Raw genomic sequence first — 22,483 nt, 5'->3', positions numbered from 1 at the left:
AGGATGTTTCACATATGATTGAAATGTCCTTCCCACAATAGTCACAAGATTGCCCTGTCAGCACAGCGCTTGATGGACACAGCAGGTAGTGGATCTGCTATCTCGGGGTGTAGCAGGAGGCAAGTCTATTGTCTCGAGCTGGGTGGTCACAGGTGAGCGCAGCAATCAGTTCCTAGCCTAAGGAAAGATGCTTAATCCTTAAGGGAATGCCAACGTTGGGAGGGGGAGCGAAGTTGCACCTTTATCTCAAGGGCCTTTGTTCTTGCCATAGGGAATATCTAAAGCAGATATACAATGCGTGCTCAATGGCCATGGTCAGGCCCTTTTGGAAAGACAAGGTCAGGCCGAATTAGGTTTACACCAAATGGCTTCCTCATATACTCCAATATATCCTGTTACTTGCCATTTTTATTTGTCAAACTACTTAATGAGCTTCGTGGCGTGTAATGCACCAGGCTTCCCAATTCTTGTTTTCTGGTTTCTTTCGTTGTGTTGTGAAATATTTAGTAGAAATATCGGATGTTTTTGTCATGGCTCTGCGTCTGATTCCCATATTCAGCATCAGTTTTGTATCCCGGCTTGTTGGTTTGTCACCTTGAGACACAGAGCCAGATTTTTCAATGGAAAGAAGAACAAACTGTGTTACTTTTACATTTTATTAATGATACTTGCCATTGAATGACATAAAACATCTACAGAGAATTACAGAACTTGTCACTTACTAAGTGCAACAAATAGCAGTATTATTTACTCTTTGTGCATCCAGGAGACGTGTGCCTTCTGAAATTATATCTGAATTCTGTCTTTATATCAAAATTATTCTACCCTGCATCATGGAATGTATTAATTATGTGTCTAAAATAATTGTTATAGTGCATATCTAAAAGAAGTTTTTGTAGGTTTTTCAGAGAGTGAAGTGTGGAAACTTACTATTCCTGCTTTATATTCCACATATTTTCACATTGTAACTTCCTCTCTAATTGCCATGATATCATCTCAGCAGCAAGCAAAGATATTCCACCCTGAACAGTTACCCTGAGACATGACTAACTCTGTTTGACTCATATTCGTTTGGACTGAAAAGGAGAACATATTTGACTACACATGGGCACCATTGTAACTGTTCAATGTAACTATTCATTGTGACTATTCAGGATTGTTATTCTCAACCAGCTGCCACAAAGGAGACGTCTCTTAAGATCCTGGTTAAGCTCTGTTGTAGCCTTCGGCCTGGGGAGGTGGGAAGTGCAGGAAGTAAAAGTATCGCCTCCTTTTATTTGTTAACTGTGGCCTCAATCCTGCAGTAACGCTTTTTGGTGACGTGATGAACATCAGGACATTGCACAAATCCACACCCTCCTCTTTTTGTGGTTTGCTGTAGGTACTCAGCGTGCCAATGCCCGGGCGCCAGCCCCTTACAAGCGAGACTTTGAAGCCAAACTAAGGAACTTTTACAGGAAGTTAGAGACTAAAGGATATGGACAAGGCCCAGGGAAATTAAAGTAAGTCAAACTGATACAAACCATGAGATTTGTAGATGGTGAAAGGATGGAATGCACTTGGGAATGTAGGAAATTTGTTGTGATTTGTGACAACCAGCCTTTGTTTTAGTCAACATAATTATTTTGGCCTGTGTAAATTACAAGATCATCTAAAACGTAGTTCTGGAATTAAGCACAACTAAGCTTAAGGTTTTAAAACAAACAGCAAAGAGACTACCACGTCCCATGTGAAAATATAGGCAAAATCAAAAGCGGATTTATTTCATTCTCCTGAAAAGTACGTCTCTGTTGGTGTACAGTATATTCCTTAGATGGAAGGCTCTCACAGTGAGCTGGACGGCACATTACTGTTGCCTGAGCTGACCTGAGTGTAGGAACACCGCTCAGCTCTTTTTCATTCTGTGAAATAAACTTCACTTGTCCAATAGACTATGTCGTGAATGTTGTCTCTGCCTTTCTTTATCCACCTCCCATCAAATGGGGAAACTGAAACGTCGTCACGTTCTTTGGCCTAGAATTATTTTCATTTTCTACTTACCCCTACTCCTTCCATCCCGCCTCCACCCATGTGCCATGTCCCCACTGGAGACCAACATGCCACCTGAGGGAGCACAGAGGAGGGAGATCTGCCCTGCGGCGACACCAGGACCTGGGATGCCTGAGAGAAGCGCCCCCAGCAGCCCCCGCCCCCATCACTGGCTCACAACCCTACACGAGGGCTTGCTCCACTGAACCCCGAGGTTCCATTCTCATCACCCTGCCCCTAACACCATCCCTCTCTGAGCTCTGCTTATGAAGGTCTTGATGATCAAGCTTGCATGCCTCTGGCCTCCCTATTGTCTCCCTTTCCATTACTATTTGCGTTAAAGGCAAATTGATATCTGCTTAAAGAGGACTTTGTCATTATCACAAGTAGATTAGTCGGCCACAAGTATCATTCATTTTCTCTGTCACCTAGGAAATCTCAAGATTCACTTCTTTTGCAAAGTAAGTTAAGCACAGTAAACTCCTCTGCTCTGGAGGACACTGAGAATTTTCTTTTTCTCCTGTTCTCTCTAGGCACCTTGTAATTGAATTCCTTGTCTAGATGCATTCAGGCCTAAATCATTACCTCACGGGGTTGTTCTTGCTTTACTGAACCAAAGTTTTGTGTTTGTGTTGTTTTGTAACCATTTTCCTTCTGGGATGAATTCATGTGACCATTCAGAAAGGACTCTTGAGTTGCTGTTACAGGTCATAGGTGGGGTGCTCTATTTGCCAATGATTCTCTTATGTCACTTTCGTTAATGCTGTTAAGAGTTAAAGACAAATGTGCACTTGATTGCAGATAGCAATAGAGTAAGTCACTCCACTTTTTGCTTAGGTAATTATGGTAAATGGAAATCAAATGGCAAGTGCCCAGTTCTAGACAGATAAGGATTAGGAAATAATCTGTATTTTTCAAATTCTCTCTCTACGGACAGGTTAATTATCAGAAGAGATCACTTACTCGAAGATGCTTTTAATCAGATCATGGGCTACTCCAGAAAAGACTTGCAGAGAAATAAGCTGTACGTCACCTTTGTCGGGGAGGAAGGGTGAGTTGCACAGAGAAGTGGCCTGCGGAAGGCACGCGGGCTGCGGCTGCAGGCGGACGCTCCACCACAGCAGCTGTGGTTGCCTGAAACAGGAAATCCCTCTGGCAGGAAATACATTCTATACACTTAAACCTCTCAGCTTTTTTCTTTTTTTAAGGCTTCCTCTGGTTTTTAAATCATTTGACATAGAAATTCTTTGGTAAAAACCCGTAACTATAGATCATTTGTGAAAGCAGAAGCCTGGCTTGGTTTCTTCTCTCTGTAACTCTCTTCCTCTTAAGGAGAAAAAGTGGGCTTGGAGAGAAAAAACAAGGAGTTGCATTTGAACGTCTGTGAGCTTGTTATCTGCACTGGGTGTGAGCAGACAAGCTTCTCCTGTTAAGCTCAGTTTCAGAATCACGAATTCGAGTCCTGCCGTTCTACCCGGAAGCCTCAGCAGCTGGGAACTCTTGGGCCCCGGTTCTTATTTTTCTGTCCCTGGTTTTTCTCTTCCTTTGGAGCAGGAGCACACATACCAAAATAACTACCTGCTGTAAACACACATCTCCATGTTCTCTCACTCTTCCAGGAGTGTGCTTATCTCCATAAGAGTGAGGAAGTGAAGGAGTCAAAGACGCCATGGTGTTTATCACTCCAAGTAAACGTAACAGTCTTTACATAACACTTCAAGAGATGCCAGCTCTCCTCTGTCCCAGACCCTTTCCTCTTTCCTCATTTCAGGTCTGAGTTTCAAGTCTCAGCACCTTCTTCGTAACCTAGCCATCACCATCACCAGAGTGACTTTAAAAAATACCACACAGTTGCGTAAACTCTGGTTGTCTTCTCTGTTGATTTGGAAGATTTTAAGACCACCCCCGTCTTGGGCTGGCCCCAGTGGCGCAGCGGTTAAGTGCGCACGTTCCGCTTCAGCGGCCAAGGGTTCGCGGATTCAAATCCTGGGTGCGGACATGGCACCGCTTGACAAGCCATGCTGTGGCAGGCGTCCCATATATAAAGTAGAAGAAGATGGGCACGGATGTTAGCTCAGGGCCAGTCTTCCTCAGCAAAAAGAGGAAGATTGGCGGAAGTTAGTTCAGGGCTAACCTTCCTCAAAAAAAAAAGACCACCTCTCAGTCCTGCCCTAGAATAAAGTGCATTAAATTATGGAATCATAGTAGTATATCCAACAAAGTCAACCATGTGGTATATGGTTGCTGAAATGAAGGCTCCAAAACATAAAATAACTTGCATGTGCTAACAGAACTAGATAATAGCAAAATCAGGATTCAAAACTAGGCCTTTCATCTTTCCTCCAGGACGCTTGGACCAACACTGGGATGTAGGCAGAACTCTGAACTCTAGTCTATGCAAATTTCTTTCCTACCCGTGGATTTTTTACTATAGTAACTGGTGATTGATAACTTCTGCTCTTGTCATGTATACTGTGGTACAGTCTCCCAGCTGTGACTAAAGTAAAGCAGTATATGGGAAAACAATACAATGTGGCAAAGTTTAAGCAAAAGCTTGCCTGAGACTTGAGCCTTTTGTTGCCCTGCGTTAATGGACTTCCAGCTCATGTTAGTTGGCTTAAAGATGGAGGTGCACAGTTGAAAATGAAGGCAAATATTTTTAGCCTAATCACAGGTATGAATGGGATTCCAAATATTTCCTTACATAGCCATTCTGGTTTGGATGAGAATACGTTTTCTCCCCCACAACTCCAGCTGCCTTCCCTCTTTGTCGGACCCTGGTTTGTTGAGATCTCAGAGATGTGGAGAAGAGTCTTTGGAAGCCCTGGCACTTAAGTTTGAATAGAACAGATGCTTATCATGCTTGATCCTCCTAAGCAGTTGCCCTGTGATCTGGACTGATGACATCCGTTCCTAGGAGGAGGCCCAGGCTGACTGGGGCTTGATGCCCCTGCATGTGATTGCCACTAATATCCAAATGCTTCCTGCTTTCATCACCTGTCTCCTTCCTGTAACCCCAGAGGGAAAACGAGAGGGAGGATATTTTGAGGTGTGACCTCAGCCATTAGGAACAATCTCGTAATCAGGCCCTTCTGCATATGGCTTGTTGAAGCTGGAGTAGGGCCAGATAATTTCTGCTCTCATGGCTTTATCATGTCAATATCATAATACAGATTATTAGATATAGACTTTATTTTGCTATTAAGGCTTTGAAAATACATATACTGTTTTGAAAGATTAAAACAGTCTACTCTTGCTGAAAAAATAGAAACCTCAAAGTAATATAAAATTAAGAAGTTATTTTAGCCTTTGCCACTTGACATTCTCAAACACATTGACTCTATCACATTAAACTAAAAGATCATAGCATTTCTTTCTGGATTATAATAAATACCCAAAATGAAAAGCTACCTAATTTTTCTATTGAACTATAAAAATGGAGCTGGAAGTTTTCTGTCACTTTCCCTTCGTTAATTTTAATGCCCTCAAAATGTATCATTTTGTAAGTTCTTCATGTCTAGCTCTAGTAATAAGTGTTTAAAAACATATCCACGTAGTGCCCATGTCTTGGTTTCTATATCATTCTTCAATCAAAGGAACTAAGGCTCCTTGGAGAAATGGCTGACTCTAGGACTGGGGCAGGAAATACACAAGAGCAAGCCTGAAGCATCTTGCAGTGGCAGAAAGGAAGAAGTGCTCAAAAAGCCTGCAGTGATGGGAGTATGTCACAGGGACACGAGAACCTACTGGAAGAGCTCCCAATGGCCCAAGCTAGAATAATTCAAACACAAAAATAAAGTAGTATTGGATTATAACCCAAAATGTAAAATAAATATATATACTGATCTAAATATGTGATCATGTAAATAAGTAAATGGAGGAGAATAGACAAACCTTCTGTGCAGAAGATTTCAAAGAATTCGGCATAATTCCTCACTCCTCAATTGCGGATTGCACACAGTGACTTTCTTCCAAATAGTGCAATATGGAAACGGGGAAAAAGAAGTAAGTGTACAGTGGAGAAGCCTGACAAACACTCCACAGGTTGATCAAGGTTAAAACCAACAGTGATGTATCTCGTTGATATGACATGATGAGAATGGCACTTTACTTCTGGGGTCTTCCTCCATAACACCAGTCTAAGCATGAGAAAAACATCAGATGAATCCATATTGAGGGACATTCTCAAGATACCTTACTAGTTCTCCTTAAAATTGTCAAGATCATCAAAAACCAGAAGAATCTGAGAAATTGTCACAGCCAAGAGGAGCCTGTGGAAACATAACAATGAACTGTAACTTGGTGTCCTGGATGGGATCCTGGCACAGAAAAGGGACATTAGGTAAAAACTAAGGCAATCTGAATAAAGTATGGGTTTTAGTTAATAATAATGTGTCAATATTGGTTCATTAATTATAATAAATGTACTATACTAATGTAAGATGTTAATAAGAAGAAAACTGGGTGTGAGGTATACAAGAATTCTCCCTACCATCCTTGCAACTTCTCGGTAAATCAAAAACTATTCTAAAATAAAACATTTATTAAAAGAAAGCCTATAGTCAGGATTTGGGGAGATTGAGGAAATGTTTCCCTGAACGACTTTATTTCCTTGTTGTCTGATGAGTGACTGCCACCAGGGTACTTGTTGGTAAATGTATACTTTCTTCTGCACTTTGTCGGTAGAGTAATAAGTATATAGATACAGTTAATTCTGTGAAAGTCCAAATTAGTAGGGGTATTGGGACAGTCAGGTGTTGATTAACGACAGGGATACGTTCTGAGAAATGCTTCCTTAGGTAATTTCATCGTCGTGCGAATATTATAGAGTGTACTTACACAAACCTAGATGGTATAACCTACCACATGGCTAGGTTTTATGGCACTAATCTTATGGGACCACTGTCATATATGTGGTCCATCACTGAGCAAAACATTGTTATGCAGCACATGACTGTATATATAGAATATTATTTTGTGTTGCTAATGTCAACTTTATATTATCTATGGGGGAATGATACTTTGCAATTCTTATTGATGCCATCTTGCTGATTATATTTTCTGCCTGTGATAATCAGGGTCTTTATTTACAAGAGATTAGCTAGGGCATAAAGAGAAAGGGATTTATTTTTAAGAATACCACGTCTGCCTGTACTCCAAAAAGTTGTGGATTAGCAGATTCGCGGAGGGACTTCAGCTCTGCTTTAAGCTGTTTGGTTGCATAGGTCTGAAACGTGATGTATAGATTGTTCCTCAAATGGAAGAGCTGAGTCAAGGAAAAGGATGGGAAAATTTATAGTCAGAAATTTACAGGATGACTACAAATTCTATGTGAGGTAGAATTAATCCCGGAATATTTATCTTTAATTCAAAAATACAAAAATAATTCTAGAGCCTGTTAACACAAATATGCTAGTTGACAATTAGCTGACTATTGTGTTTCACTAAAATAATGCTTCATATTATGCTTGGCTTGTTACAAAAAGTAGACAGTTTCTAAGCAAACCACTGTGATTTAATTTGGTCAGAGCTGGAGGTTTTGTTCTAGTCATTAAAATTTCCACCCAACTTAAGTGGGTTATCTGCTCTTGCAAAGTGAAGGAGGAGGGGAGGTCAGCAGTGGTGGAAGGGCTGGAAACTGAGTCATCGTGACTGAATGTGGTGGGAAATTTCGTGCTGCGGTTGCCTCTTTCTGTTGGGCTTCAGTTGGCCTAGAAGTTGCTTCTTTAGGAAGGGGGCCAGTGGAGCACCACATATTCTCTAGCATCTTACTGTCTTCTGAATTAAAAGTCCTAGCAGCTAGAGCTTATGTGGTGTCCGAAGTTAGCTAGGGAGACTTTTGTGTTCTGATAGGGCATCCTGGGTGTTCACTTCTTAGTACCCCAAACAGTAAGGAAATAATGCCTGGATAAAGAAAGGATGTTTACACTGTGATTGCCTCGCCTCTTCTCTTCTCCAGGGCCAACTCTGTAAAAGGCACCTTTCTTTAAGAAGAATGAGTCATTCTATGAAAGGTGCCATCTATGTGACCTCAGTCATCTGTCTTGCAAAGCCCCACTTGGGCTAGGGAGGGGGTGTGCAAACAGTTTTAGTCTTGGGGTTTAAGAACAGGTGAGCTCTCTCTGTGGTATTTCTCCTGAGACAGGCAGCTAGGGAGGATGGGATCCGAAAGGGTTTTCTTGTATCTCTGCTTATAGAATAATCTGCAGCTCTGACATCTGGCCCTCACTAGATATTGTTTGGGGTCCTGAGCTCGACTGTTTATTCCTCAGAAATCTGTAAAGCTTCAAGTTAAATTTTATGGTGCTGCTTGTTTTCTTCCAAAAGCGCCATTTGCAGGATAACCTAAAAAACCCAAACCTTGCTGAGGAAGAGTGCTTCTGTATCCAGGCTTTGGCTTGGGACCACCAGGTAAAACTTGGTTTGTCATATTAATTGCTCAAGAAATTCCATCCTCACCCACCAGGCCTCCGTAAGTGGCTCCAGAACTAATGCCTCGCTGCTATAAATATCTGAGGGTGAGTCAGAAGGTGCGTAGGCCATGTGTGCCTGAACCAACTTGTGAGAGAGCAAAGCTTTCTGTCTTCCGGAAAACTCATAGAAAATGGTGGCGTGATTTCCCAAAGCCATCATCTTCCTTCATTTTATGGTGTACTTCTGTTGGAATACTTTGTTTTCGGTAATTTTTAGTAAAACATAAGAACAGGAAAATAAAATTATTTTAACAAATATTAGATGCCGCTAACAGATCGGGTGGTGTCAGCCCAGCAATGCGATGGTGTAAATTTAAAAATGCTTTATCAGCACTGCCTGGGGCTCAGAACTACATTGCCACCCTAAAGACATCTGTGCTTATTCCAGAATGCCCTCAGATGCAGCTGTTGTGTGGCTACACACCCGTTGTCCGGAGTTTGTGTATTTCCGTGCCAAGCCTTTAGCTGTGGAACCAACCTAACTGGCAAAACAGGAATGTAGCAAATGATCCCTGCGATATGAGTCATATTAACTATTTATATGGCAGAGGTGGCTGAGGCGTTACAGGAAGCGCAGGCACGAGGGGCCCTGCTGGAACAAGTCCTATTGAATTAGGTAGACAAACAGAATGTGTAATCTACAACCTGCTCTCAAAGTTCTAAGTTTTTGATTATAATCAAATCAAACCTTAAAAACTGTCTTGGCTTTAGAGTGACTCCATCAATGCTACTAGAGTTAGAAAATAACAGATAAAAACCTGAGCCATTGAGGAAGATACATTTTCCTCCTGGAGGAACTAGTAGCTTTGTTCTCTTTTGGGGAAAAAAGAAGTTTTACTTTTCAGTTTAACTCCTCAGGGGACATTCATCCTATCTTTAGCCAGATTCAGCTATTAACATAAAAAAAGAACCAATCAGGGAGATCCATCTTTGTTGTTTTACCAAACTTTACCGTATTAGAAGATATTAGACCTGGAAATCACAAGCACGAAGCTTTCTTAGCATAATTCATTTGCGAGATTTCTGACAGTGTTGGCAAGTTGAGTTGTCTTTTAGGGATTGGCATAGCCTGTTAATGTCATCACATTAATAAACCACCTGAAAGCAAACTTGTGAAAAATTATTCGCTCTGCTAGATGTCAAATATCAATGTGAATTATGGTGATTTTCTTTAGAGAGCATCAGATAGCTCCACTCAGTGATTCAACAATATTTATTGAGCCTCTGCTGTGCAGCAGGCTAAATACTCGGGATACAAAAATGAGAAAGACATAGTCCCTGCCCTCAGTATGGTTTCAGTCGAGATGTGTGTGTAGAGGAGGCAGACACAAACAGATCATTATCGTACGCTCCCGTAAGTGCAAGATTATTAAAACACTGAGAGCTGAAGCTCAAAGAAAACTTGCTCTTTCTAACTAAATGCCATGGTATAATTTTAAGCAGCTAAAACCCCGTTTTACTTAGACCAGTTGTCCCTTTGTAAGAAAACTGACACATGAAGTGTTTGGCTCATGTGTCAGCTGTCTGTGAACCTTAGCCATTGTGCGCCTTGATTGTCCGAAAGCCCCTGTGGATCAGGGGCCTGTTGACTGGAGCTCACTCACAGGCTCATCCTCAGTAGTTGTGACCACTCCTTGAGGTTGCATACAGCCTGGGGCATTGGAGTCATTTTCTGTTTCCTTGAAGAGATCTTCACTAAAGAAGAGGATTTATGCTAAGCCAAGTATTTTCATAAAGTATCATTTCCCTCCTGCTTTCTTTTATAACGGGTTCATAAACTTTTTTTGTAAAGGGCCAGATGGTAAATACTTTCGGCTTTGCAGGCCATGCATTCCCTGTTTCATCTGCTCAACTCTGCAACTGTAGCAGGAAAGCAGCCACAGACAACACATAAACAAATGGGCATGGCTGTGTTCCAATAAAACTTTATTTGCAAAGCCAGGAGGTGGCCCAGATTTGGCCTGCAGGCGATAGTTTGCTGACCCCTGGCCTACAAGCAACATTTTTTTCAGTGTTGATGAACATTTCAAATTTACTGAAGGGTAGGCTGTAGGGAGTAAGGAGCATTAAACTCGGCGTCAGGAATCCTCCTCTGCACCTTTCATTTGATGCAAGTCAGTCACTTGCCTCAGCTCAGTCCTTCTCCTCAATAAAATAAGGGGATGGACAAAATGACTTTTAAGATGCCTTTGACTGGCGTTCTCTGTTTCTGGAGAGACACAGGGTCTGCTGGGGAAATGCACCATTGATAGGAAATGTAGGGAGATATTTTGCATCCACAGGGATCTGAGTAAGCTGGGGCCACGGACTAAGTCTCACAGAGTGAAATTTAGGAGGGAAATTCTAGCACTTAGGTTTTTAAAAGATCCAGCCACATGCAGACAGGATCGGAGAGTCCCCGGTTAAAGGAGCCTGGGTGAAAGATTTGAGCGGATGTCCAGCTCATTATGAGTCAACGAAGTGGCTGCCCCAGGAGGCAGGATCATTTTAAGCTGCACTGGTGGAGAGAAGTGCCCAGGGGGAGAGAGCAGCAGCCCTTTTGAGTATGGTCATCAGTGTGGGACACCACCCCTTGGGTCAGACTTTGACCCCTGGGAGTGCCCAGAGCAGAGGGACCAGGGTGGCCAGGGAATTCCCAACCTTGCCTTGAGAGGAGCTTGAAAGCATGGCCATGCTCAGGCGTGGAGAAGGGGGCAGGAGGGCAGAGACCAGGGCTACAGAAACTGCTGAACTTAGAGTTTCTACAGAAAAGGACTTTTGGGAAATTTTTGTCTTTAGCATCTAGATTAGTACCCAAAACATAATAGGCACTCAAATCTTTGTTGAAAGAAAGCCTGTAAGTATGTGAAGAACGTTCAAGTGGAAAAAGTATTCTGCTTATTCTTGGCGTCAGGGACCCGACCTCGGACCGTGGGAGGAAGCCCCAGGAAGCGGCCTCGGCCCCCGCATGAGGAGGGCTAGTCCATCCTTGCACCTGGGATGCGCCCGGAGCGCGGCTTTGGGAGTCCCCAGGGCAATCCGAGCATAGTCCCACTGACCCTGGTGGCCACCTGGCAGCCACTTTATGTTCAGCTGCCCCAGAGGGCAGTTCCATCACGTCACCTTAAGGCCTGTTTGACCCTGAGAGTCAGCTAGTTTGCATTTTTCTGCACACATAGGTTTCCTGTCAGTCTGCACTTGTATCTCCCAAAGTGCAGTGTAGACTGGTGCTGTGTCAGATGATTTTAGCTATTACATAGACTGACATTTTTTATTTTAATATTTATGCATTTCTTTTAATGTGTATTAGGAAAAAATTAAGCTAACATTATAATCTCATAAATATTGTGTAAGACAAAGACAAGCAAGTACCTTTAAAGCTGATTTCATGTTTAAAGTTGATTTCATGAAAAATATTAAATAAATAACAGTACATATGTGTTCAGATATGGTGAAAATCGAGAAAGTGGTATGTGAATAGCTGAAGTGTGTTCTAAGTAAATTCTGTTAAATTCTCAACTAAGACATATAAAAAACCATTTTTTCTTCCTAGTATCCCAACTCCCTATTCCACCTATCATAGCATCCTTTTCTCTATCACGCAGTCCAATCACTAGACAAGATCAGATAATTTCTTTTTTTTTTTTTTTGGCATTAAAAAAACGCAGTAATGCCCACAGAGTAAATTCCATAAGAGAGAAAAGAAATAGAGTGAACCAAAGAAGTCTTATAAAATCCTACCACCGCGACTCGTCCATTGCTTTCATTCCTCCTTTTGTTTTTGAATGCACGTGTGAACTTTTTATCACAGAGTAGATGTCCTTTAGATTTTTTATTTTAAATTTAGCCTAGCAAATGGCTCTTTGGCAGACCCCCGTTTCCTGCATTTTTTGCTCTCACCATTGTTGACCACTTGTCGTTCCTCAAACCTAACACAGTCTTTTCTCACACTTCACTTTGACCCTGATGTCTTCATAAGTAAAAGGGAATTTACACCGTAGTTCAGGTGCTAGAGTTTCAGCCTCTTCTCCAAATACCTTCCTTAGGAAGCTTTAGACACCCTCATTTTTCTTGTCTATAATTTTCCTTGGTGTTTTATAATTTAAAGTTTTCACTTGAACCCTATCATTCCATTTTTTTGCCTCTGATCTCCCTAGGGGGCCTTGTATTTGTAATATCCTCTCACCAATTCACTAAAGACGCTTTCTTCCCCCATTTAAAAATGTTTCAGAAATCCAGGAGGACTAATGTCCCATGGATGTAGGTGGCTGATGCCCTATGGTTTTACCGTGTTTAATTAAAGCCTTCCCACTGTAGTTCCTTTCCCCATAACCTCACTCCAGACATTTAAAATATTTACCTTTGGGGCTGGTCCTGTGGCCTAGTGGTTAAGTTCACACACTCTGCTTCGGCGGCCCAGGGTTTCGCTGGTTCGAATCCTGGGCTCGGACATGGCCCCGCTCATCAAGCCATGCTGAGGCTGCATCCCACATGCCACAACTAGAAGGACCCACAACTAAAATATACAACTCCATACCGGGGGGCTTTCGAGAGAGGGAAAAAAAATAGATTGGCAACAGTTGTTAGCTCAGGTGCCAATCTTTAAAATAAATAAATGAAATATTTACCTTTTTATACATATTTATGCAATCAAATTTATTCACACGCTGCCTGTTTTATCTGTTATCTGATGTGTAGCTTTAGTTTGGGATATGCTCCTTATAAATGTCCGTTTCGCTATTCTGGGCCAAGACATGGAGGAGATCAGGAATCATGATCACTCGGCTTGATTTGTTTTGGACAGTCCTGGTATGTGGACAATTAGACTTGTAATGAGTGTTCTATAGAAAGTTGAGCTCTGTAGAAAGTGTGCCCAGTATATAGAAAAAAAAATAACCAGTTGCACTTTCTGTGGATTTTTAAAGGTTGGATTACAGTGGACCTTCCAGAGAGTTTTTCTTCCTGGTGTCCAGAGAGCTCTTTAACCCATATTATGGCTTATTTGAATATTCAGCCAATGACACGTACACAGTACAAATAAGTCCCATGTCTGCTTTTGTAGACAATCACCATGAATGGTAAGTATTTTTCCCCCAACGCTTTTCTTCAGTTGGTTTTCTGTGATATTAGTTTTTATAGCAACTCACATTTCTTTTAACATTTTTTTCATGGAGAAAATCATATTTTCAGTTAAATACCTCACTGGGCTCTTGTTTTTGTTGTCAACCTTAAATATACAGGCAGTCTTCAGGCTAGGAATAGATTATGTTTCATAAGACCAATTTTAAGTGAGCTGGGTAGCATTCAAAAGGTTTTTCCCATTGAAAGAAAGTTACAGATGATGATGGGTTTCTGGTGAGATGCCTACATCCTTCTCTTCACCTTTGGGCATCTCTGAGCCCTGAGGTAGTGGTGTGGGGGTGAGTAGGGGAAAGTCCTGACCCAGAGGTCAGGCAGCTTCCAGAGTAGCCCTTGGGGAGGTGGCCGACACTGGGGGAGGGGCAGAGCAGCTGGGACGCTGGCTGAGGAGATGATGGTGTTCTCCCTCCCTTGTGAGAGGGAGGAAGGAGGGGGTGCCCTGGGGGAACTGATGCTGAGAGGGAACCCCGGCCGAAGGGTGGGAGTGCAGAGTCACAGCAGGGGCCACCTACCCTGTTGGCCATTTGAAGTTTGTAGCCAGGGATTGCTGTTTTCCTAATTTCTCACACAAAATCAAGGAAAACTGGTATTGGATTCCCATCTGAGGATTATTTATTCTGAAAATCCCAAATTGCACTCTTCCCAAATGTCCTTAAATTTTTTAAAAATCCCTGCATTTATAGACTTTAAATGTTTTTATAACCCCTGTTTGCTTGTTCCTGTTCATTTTCACTGACAATAACAAAAAAAAGAACATGAGTAGGACTCATGGAAAAAGTTTCTTTGAGTCACGAGGTTATATTGGTGGGTGGAGGGCATTCACTTTTAGGGCTTATTCTTCAAATTAACTTCCGTTCTGCTACAATTTGGAGGTCCTCCGAACTGTAGCTATTGCAGTTATGCTAAGAAAAGTGGAAATAAAGAGAAACAAAGCTGCAGGACATTAATCTTGAATTGGCTGCCTAATACTAAAATTACGATTGGGTGGTGTGAACCTCAGTGTGGATTTACCCTTCTGGAAGGCTTCAGGCTTTCAAAGAGTTAGAAACTTGAATACTTTTGAAAGAGAAAATAAGTGTACATCTCAGTCAGCAGAGCCAGTCATGACAGATGTATTTAATAAAGTTTCCCAGGTGATTCAGAATAGAATTGAGCCTTGAAATTTTAGAGAACCGAATGTCCCATGAGGAAACCCCCCCAAATGTCCACATGCATAATTCTTGGATGGTGACCGTTACCATCAGAAGGGAGGTTTGAGAGAGAATAGGGACAGAAACTTTCTTATTCTCAGATTGGGCTTTTCCTCAAAAGGGAATTGCTAGTGGGTTTGTATTAGAGAAAGCCTGCTAAGATTCCTGCAAGCAAACTAGAAGGGACAGCACTTCTGTCAACATCTCTCAGAAGTGGTTTGGGGGAATTTCTCAGACTTGCTAACAGGGAATTCATGTTGGCCATGGGGGTGCTACATGGTGGACATTATTAACTGGGGTGAAGGTGGAGCAGTATCTAAGTATCAGAGTAGAACAGATTTTTTCAAGAAGTAGATCTGAATATTGGCCTAATGAAGACACAGCCTACACTGCATACAAACTCTCAGGGACCTGGTAGGAATTAATCTTGGATACGCTTAGATGGTGAGAGCTGGAAGGCATTCTAGAAAGCAAATAGAACCGTTTAGAAACTGCTCCGTGACGTGTAAGCTTTCTCGTGCTTTTCCTCCACAGGTTCCGGTTCAGTGGCAGGATTCTTGGTCTTGCACTAATACACCAGTATTTGTTGGATGCCTTCTTCACTCGGCCCTTTTATAAGGCTCTTCTCAGAATGTAAGAGTATTTTTATTGCTTGTGTAATTAGCATGTAAGCATGAAATATTTCCTTTATTGAGAATGGTCTTTTGTCAGTGTCATTTATCTGCTCACTGTCTCAAGTATGTTGTTATTAAACTTAATAGTGGTTTAGATTTCTGGAACGAATACAATTTCAAATATGGCTACTGTGTTTCTCCTGCTTCTGATCTTTTATTCCTGTCTCATCCGCAAAGTCTTGTTCCACTAGGAATAATTTATTCTCATTTATTGCAACACATATTTCTTCAAAACAATTGTACTTCAAATACAGCACTGGAATTCCTGTGGTATTAATGCCAATTATTAATAGAATAGTTGTGGGTTAGTCTTGGTGACTCACAGCCCCCTTTTCTTTATGAGATACATTTTATATCTTGCTTTATGCAAACTTTCGGCTGCTTACTCTTGGTTCAAATTTTCATTCTCCTTTGTTTTGTTTTTGTCTTTTGTTTGTTTGTTTGTTACATGTGGGTAGTCCCGTGTTTTTCTTGAGACCTCCCTATATGCAAGACAATTATTTATGAAAGTTTGGCATTCACACAACTTTTTCTTCATTGTTATCACAGGGAAAGGTTGTAAGTATTGTAAAACGTGGAGCAAACAGTTTCTGTCCTGTAATCAGTAGTCATTTACAAGGCTGAGCAAGAGGAAGGCAACTGTCGGTGGGGGTTAGTAGCTCAAACTTGCAAGGAGAAAGCACAGAATGATTGCTTGGTTCTGTCCAGCTCATTCCCTAACCAAGGCCATGTACCCACGTTCTGTAAAATGGGGGCCCAGACCGCACATGAAAACCAAGCATTTCTAATGGGCTCTGAAGAGGATCCGTAGGAAGACTTTTGCCATCCTTCGTTTTGGGATCTGGGCAGGTGAAGTCCTGGGCAACTGGGCACTGGCCGTCTGCCTTTCCGGTTCTGCTGGGCCCATTTTGTATCTTCCCATTTCATTGCCTTCTGTCTTATCTTCTTTAAGCTTCCTGAAAGAGTAGTCTATACCAACTGTTGACACACCTTGAGCACACTTTAGCCTGGCTTCTTTCCCACCAGTAACCTATGGAAGCTTTTAAAGAATATTTTTCAGTCCTAATCTTAATGGACTATTCTGTTGCTTTTTATGCTGCTGACACCCCAACCGCCATCCACTTATCTTGAGTCTTTCCTCCACTGGCATCCATGACACTGAGCTCTCCCAGCTCTCCTGTTACTTTTATGTCTCTTTTGTGGTCTTCTCCTCTGTCTTGCCCTTACACCTCCGTGTTCCAGAAGCTTCCATTCTTGGCCCCCTGCTTTTCTTTCTCTTTATGCTTTCGTGGGGAAATCTCTTCACCTGTCTCGTCTCCTAGTGACTCTCAAACCTGCTCCCTCAGTCTTGATCTCCCTGGCGTTGTAGGCTCATGTGGTCAACATTCCACTGAAGATCTCCCCTTGCGTGTCTCACAGGCACCTCAAAATCAACGTGGTTGAAACAAGTCGTCCATTTCTCCTGACCTAAAAATGTTCCTCCTCCCACGTGCCCAGCCACAGTTCTCAAGTCGCTCTGGTCAGAAATCAGGAGTCACCCTCAAACAGGGATATGTATTTACATACACATGTTCTGCTCTTCCCCAGCCCCCCCATTCCTGTGGTATAGCTCACTCCAAGTCATTTATGGTACGTTTTCCTGCTTAATTCCTTGTGGCCTCAGGAATCTTTTTCAACTTATAGCCCTTGGGACTGGCTTGCAATATGAGTTCATTTGCCATCCCTATTTTAGATATTCCTCTTTATAACACCAAAAAACTATTTACTAATTTGCACGTTTGCCTCCTAAATAATTCATAATTCATCTTCTCCCCTCCACCCTTAATAGCTGTGCTCTCATTAAAACTCTTACCTTATTTTGGCCAGATTACTGTAGTGGTCTATTCATTGGTCTCCACCCTCTAATGATAACCCAGCCTCCCCCATCTTAAGTAATCCTCTACACAGTGACTTCCAGAGAAACAATTTAAAGTCGCATCTCGCATCTGGTCAGGTCATTCCCTGTCTTGAAACCTTTCAGTAGTTCTGCATCACCAAGCTCCTTAGAATGGCATTCAAGGCCTGCTCCCAGCTTCCTTCCCAGTCTCTTCTCTGGACGTTCTGCCTTGTGGTTGCCTCTCTGGTCCTGCCCATGTGTTTGGAGTGTCCTGCACACTCTAGCCTCTGTGCTTTGTTCATGTTGTCTCTCCTTTTCCCTTCTCTTTTTCTCTTTCTCTTCCTTTTCATCCATTCCCCTTTACCTCTCTAGCTTTGAAACATCCTGCAAAATTTAACGTAGGTATGATCTACTCCCAAAAGCTTTTCCTGAATCTCCAGGTCAAAGTAAACGTTCCCCATGTTTGCTGTGAGAGCTCCCTTTATCTACCATATCTTTTTTTTTTTAATTGGAGTGTAAAAAAGTGCACAAATTCTCTGTGGCCCACCCTAGGCTATCACTTATCACCTTATATTAACTTATCTATTTGTATGCCTGTCTCCCCCGCTAGACCATTAGCTCCTTGAAGGCAGTAACAGTTTATTAAGTAGCTATTAAGATGCCTGGCACATACTTGATGCCTAATAAATGTTTAGACTGAACCAAACAAAATTACCTTGAAAATTGGGCGAATGAGAGGAAATTTCAAAACAACTAAAGCAAATCAATTACTACCTCCTTATGACAGGGCCATATAATAGTAACTCCACCTCATGAAAATCCTTGCTCAGCAATGAAAAAAGAGGAGAGAAATATAGAGAAGCATTATAATTGTAGAGAGATTCTGTGGCTGCTATTTTCAGAATCACGGAAAGAGTAAGAACCATGAAGAAAAAGGGGATGGATGTGAACGTGGACCACAGAATCTAGTCTTTGGGGAAAAAAAACAAAGTTAAAGTACAGTATAGAAACATACAAAGAATTCTAGTTAGGAGGACAATATTCTAAAGTCGTCTAACAGAGTCAAAGCAACACTACACCCAAGTTGTCAGCCTGAGTTCCACTTCCTGCTCTGGCGGTAATCGTGGCTGACTGTGCACATGGCAGCCACTCTTTGTACCTCCGGTTCTCTGTCTGTAAAAGAAAGGACAGACTGAGTGATTCCTGAGGGCTTTTTTATACCCAGGATTTTTAAATTTTATATCAAGTGTCTGAATTATTTCGTTGGTTTGGTTGGTGAATTTGACTAAGAACGTTCCATAAATCACTGCCTATTCAGTTGATCTTGTTCTTGTCTTGAATTCTTAGTTTCTTTTCTCATAATTCTGGGTTTTTGCTTACAGCCATGCCTACATATTTGTTTCTATCTGTTTGTCATCTTAGCCTGTGTGACCTGAGTGATCTAGAATACCTTGATGAGGAGTTCCACCAGAGCCTGCAGTGGATGAAAGACAATGATATCCACGACATCCTGGACCTCACATTCACTGTGAATGAAGAAGTTTTCGGGCAGGTCTGTGTGTGTGTGAATAACTGGTGACTAAGCGTGTTAATTGAAGCCTATTGGTTGGTGAAAAATTAATTCAGTGGCTAAGATCAGATGCTTATTTTTTTGTGGCTTGTTGGGTGATTTAAACCCAGGTTTATGTATGGTTACAATAATCTTGGCTACAAAGGTTATTCTAATACCAACTGCAGATTAAGATGTTCTAATTTACAGATTATGATAACTATTTGTATGTTCTAAGCAATATTCATTTTATATCCAACTAAAATATTCACGTAAAATATTAGAAGGTGCCTTGTATAAAATAGAGTTTTTAAAAGTCCATACTACCCCAGAGTTGAATATTAAATTATTTAATTGGCGTTTGTGCTTTACTCTCATTCATATTTAAGAACTGAAATTGTTTTGAAGCTGAGGGAAAGTAAACAGTATTTTGTTAAAGGTCTGAAAACATACTGGTTTTTTCAAAGTTGGTAGAAGGATTGGTTAAAAGATTTCTTTCAGAAGTTCCGTACTAGTTCATATGTAATATTCTTATTTAGACATTAATATTTGGCTGGTCTTCTGAATCTCGTGTTTTGCAAGAGTTCTCAATTTAACATTCGCTTGAATGTAATTCTGCTTCCTTAAAGTAAATCTTTACTGAAATATTGGCTTCTGTATGTAGTTGATTCTGAAGCCTAGAGGAATTTGTGAAAATGTGTTTTTGTCAAACATTCAAAGAACAGTGGGCCAGAATCTGGAGCCAATTGCTTTTCTTTTAAAAGACTTATTTGTTTGGTTGCGATTGAAAACTTAACCTTCAGCACTTGCAATATATATAGTTTTAACACTGAGGCTTTCAGACATCAGTTCAATGTCTGCTTTTTCCTGAGCGTCGGCGTGTGCCTGGGCTCCATGCTGGCGCTTGCCTCTGTTTGTGGGATGTGTCCGGGCCAGGACATGGCCAGGTAGCCGACCCATTTCGGCTCATTGGTAGCAGTGTTCTTATAACATCGAGAGTATTGCTTTGTGGTCAGCCCTTTTGTTTTTTAATCTCAGATTACTGAGCGAGAATTAAAACCAGGAGGTGCCAATATCCCGGTCACAGAGAAGAACAAGAAGGAGTACATCGAGAGGATGGTGAAGTGGAGGATTGAGAGGGGCGTGGTGCAACAAACGGAGAGCTTAGTGCGCGGCTTCTACGAGGTACAGACAGGAGTGGGGTTTTGCAGTCTGATATCAGTGATACCACTGTCCATCTTACTGTACTTTCTATGTGTGCAATATTTTCATTTTTCTTATCCTGTGTTTATCCTATCTCTTTCAATTTAAAAACTCCAGTATTTTATCCTGTATGTTTTAAGAACACCAAAAAAGTTCAATGCCCTGTTACAAGAGATCGCTGAAATAAAATGACCTGAATTCAAGTAGCATTTGAGGATTTAATGACCACTAATAACATGTAGGTCATGCATCTTGCTCATGCTTAGATACGGGTAATCACATCTCATGCTTGATATGTGAAATGATCGTATCTGTGGGTCAGGATGAATTGTTGCAAGGGTTCCATGTGACTTCTTCTGTAGGAGCACTAGATCTATTTCAAAAGATAGAAAGAGACAGGATTAATCAGTGCTCAATTACAAAACAAAATTCTGTTGAGAAAAATCTCATCAACCTCATACTAAAAATACCTTCCATTAGTAGAGAGCTTCCCGGTCTTTAGAGTGCCCACAGGAAGTACATCCAGAGTGTCGCCAGACCTCCTTGTGCACTCCTTCTCTGGTGAGGCTTAATCGGAGCTGAGATTTCTCCAGGTTCTTAAGCCGTGCCCTGTCTTCTTTTTATTCCACAGGTGGTGGACGCCAGGCTGGTATCTGTTTTTGATGCGAGAGAACTAGAACTGGTCATCGCGGGCACAGCAGAAATAGACCTAAGTGATTGGAGAAACAACACAGAATACAGAGGAGGTGAAATTTGATTTATAGATGGCTGGATTAAAGGGAGGCCAGTGGGTCAGCATGCTGGTCTGCATGCAGGACAGGAAGAAGCGTTTACGCTCTGATCGTAGGTCTGATGCCGTCTCCTTTGAGACCTCAGGCAAGGTACATTCCTTCTCTTCCTACTTACCTCATCTGTCAAGTGGAGGAAGGACTGTTTACACACCATCTGAGGATGTCATACCTCTTTAATTGTTGGTGAAGAAATGTGACCTTAAGAACACTAATTAATTGTTTTATGGTGCTGTCAGTGAAGCACCAAGGAGCTCACATGCAGCTGGTCAAACTCCACCTATTCTACCTTATTCTACCTTGAAGAGGCACACCCGCTGAGCTTCCTGAGGAGCAGGCACAGTTTTTCTGCGTTTCACTGAACTATTTACCTGTTGTAATTCACAGTTGAAACACATGAATGGAAAAAGACACGATTCTCAAAATTCAAGTGTATTGAACAAACCCTTCTAAATTCAAGCATTAAGCTTGACCGAAAAGGAAATGGCTGTAAGATTAGTTGCAAACTGCACTATAGGATGCTTCACCACATGGGAAGCTTTAGAAGTGGCATTTCTGTAGGTCAGTACAAATTTTCAATTAGTAATTGGGATCGAAGCCAATAAAATTTGATGGATGAATTAATACACTTAGAAAGAAACCTGATGGTAACCCAGAGTTAAAGCTTTAGCCAATAATTTTTAGGAAAGAAAGAATACATTTTCTGAAATGTATTGCAGTGTTATAAACTCTTCAGGGAGTCATGGCAGTTAAGTTGTTTTCTGTTTGGTTTTTTAACTCAATGTGTAAGAGGTTAGCAGTGGTTCTGAACTTGGAGAGTGAAAAATACAAACTTTAAGTCACTGAATTAATCACTTAGCACAATAAACTGAGAGTTGAACACTTCTCCAGTTATTTGTAAACTGAAATGGATTTTTTTAAAAACAGTTTTAAAAGTTTGAAGTAAAAAAATACCTTAACATTTGCTAAATTGCTTCTGTTTTTGCCCATGCCTGGCTCTTCCAGCTCATCACTGTTGCCACGGCTGGCCTTGCTCAGCCATTTTCTCTGAAAGGTGATATTAAATTCCAGTTTCCATTATTAAATGGCAGTTTCCATTGCTGCTAATTCTGAAGTCTGGTTGCTGTAATGTCTTTTCCAATTGGTTCCATGTATAATCCATATATGGCCTGGTTTTTATAACTTTGTTAACCAAATTGTTTTCACAAACTAGAACACAATTTCTCCAGCATGCTACATAACTTACATCTTACCATCAATATTATTAGCTTATACCTTCCCCCGAGGAGATTCTAATAGCGATACCATTAATCAAATCAGCCATTTTTGTATTTACACAGTATAAACTTTTATTCACTGTATATGACTAATCAAGTGCCTATTTCCGTGGTTATTGTAAATTGTATCAAATGAAATCCTCGGGAGGAGACCTCTGGGGGGAGGGCACAGGAAAAGGGCGAGACACCCAGCTGCCATGTTTGCTAAACCCAACTATTGGCACTGAATGAAGGGGCGGCTCTGGTGCCACTTGCCATATGTTCATAGAGCAGCTGTTTATAGAGAATAGATGTGACACATTCACTC

General features: G+C 41.4%; 1 protein-coding gene across 6 annotated transcripts in view; it reads left to right on the top strand.

Moving 5' to 3' along the window:
* Nucleotides 1-22,483, top strand: part of HECW2 (HECT, C2 and WW domain containing E3 ubiquitin protein ligase 2) — a 380,997-nt gene that overhangs the window by 334,787 nt on the left and 23,727 nt on the right. For all 6 annotated transcript variants that reach the window (XR_011502957.1, XM_014835216.3, XM_070508281.1 and 3 more), the window contains 7 exons: nt 1,382-1,502; nt 2,966-3,079; nt 13,406-13,558; nt 15,344-15,442; nt 18,782-18,911; nt 19,947-20,093; nt 20,743-20,857. Coding sequence is in view for 5 of the 6 variants with exons in the window: in XM_014835216.3 (XP_014690702.1) it covers nt 1,382-1,502; nt 2,966-3,079; nt 13,406-13,558; nt 15,344-15,442; nt 18,782-18,911; nt 19,947-20,093; nt 20,743-20,857 (879 nt within the window). In the remaining variant the exon portion in view is untranslated. The remainder of the gene's footprint in view (nt 1-1,381; nt 1,503-2,965; nt 3,080-13,405; nt 13,559-15,343; nt 15,443-18,781; nt 18,912-19,946; nt 20,094-20,742; nt 20,858-22,483) is intronic.

The sequence above is a fragment of the Equus asinus genome, chromosome 4 (genome assembly GCF_041296235.1).
Source record: "Equus asinus isolate D_3611 breed Donkey chromosome 4, EquAss-T2T_v2, whole genome shotgun sequence".
Classification (NCBI taxonomy): Eukaryota; Metazoa; Chordata; class Mammalia; order Perissodactyla; family Equidae; genus Equus; species Equus asinus.
The sequence above is the reverse complement of the archived record's forward strand: the minus strand, read 5'-3'. Positions and strand labels throughout refer to the sequence as shown.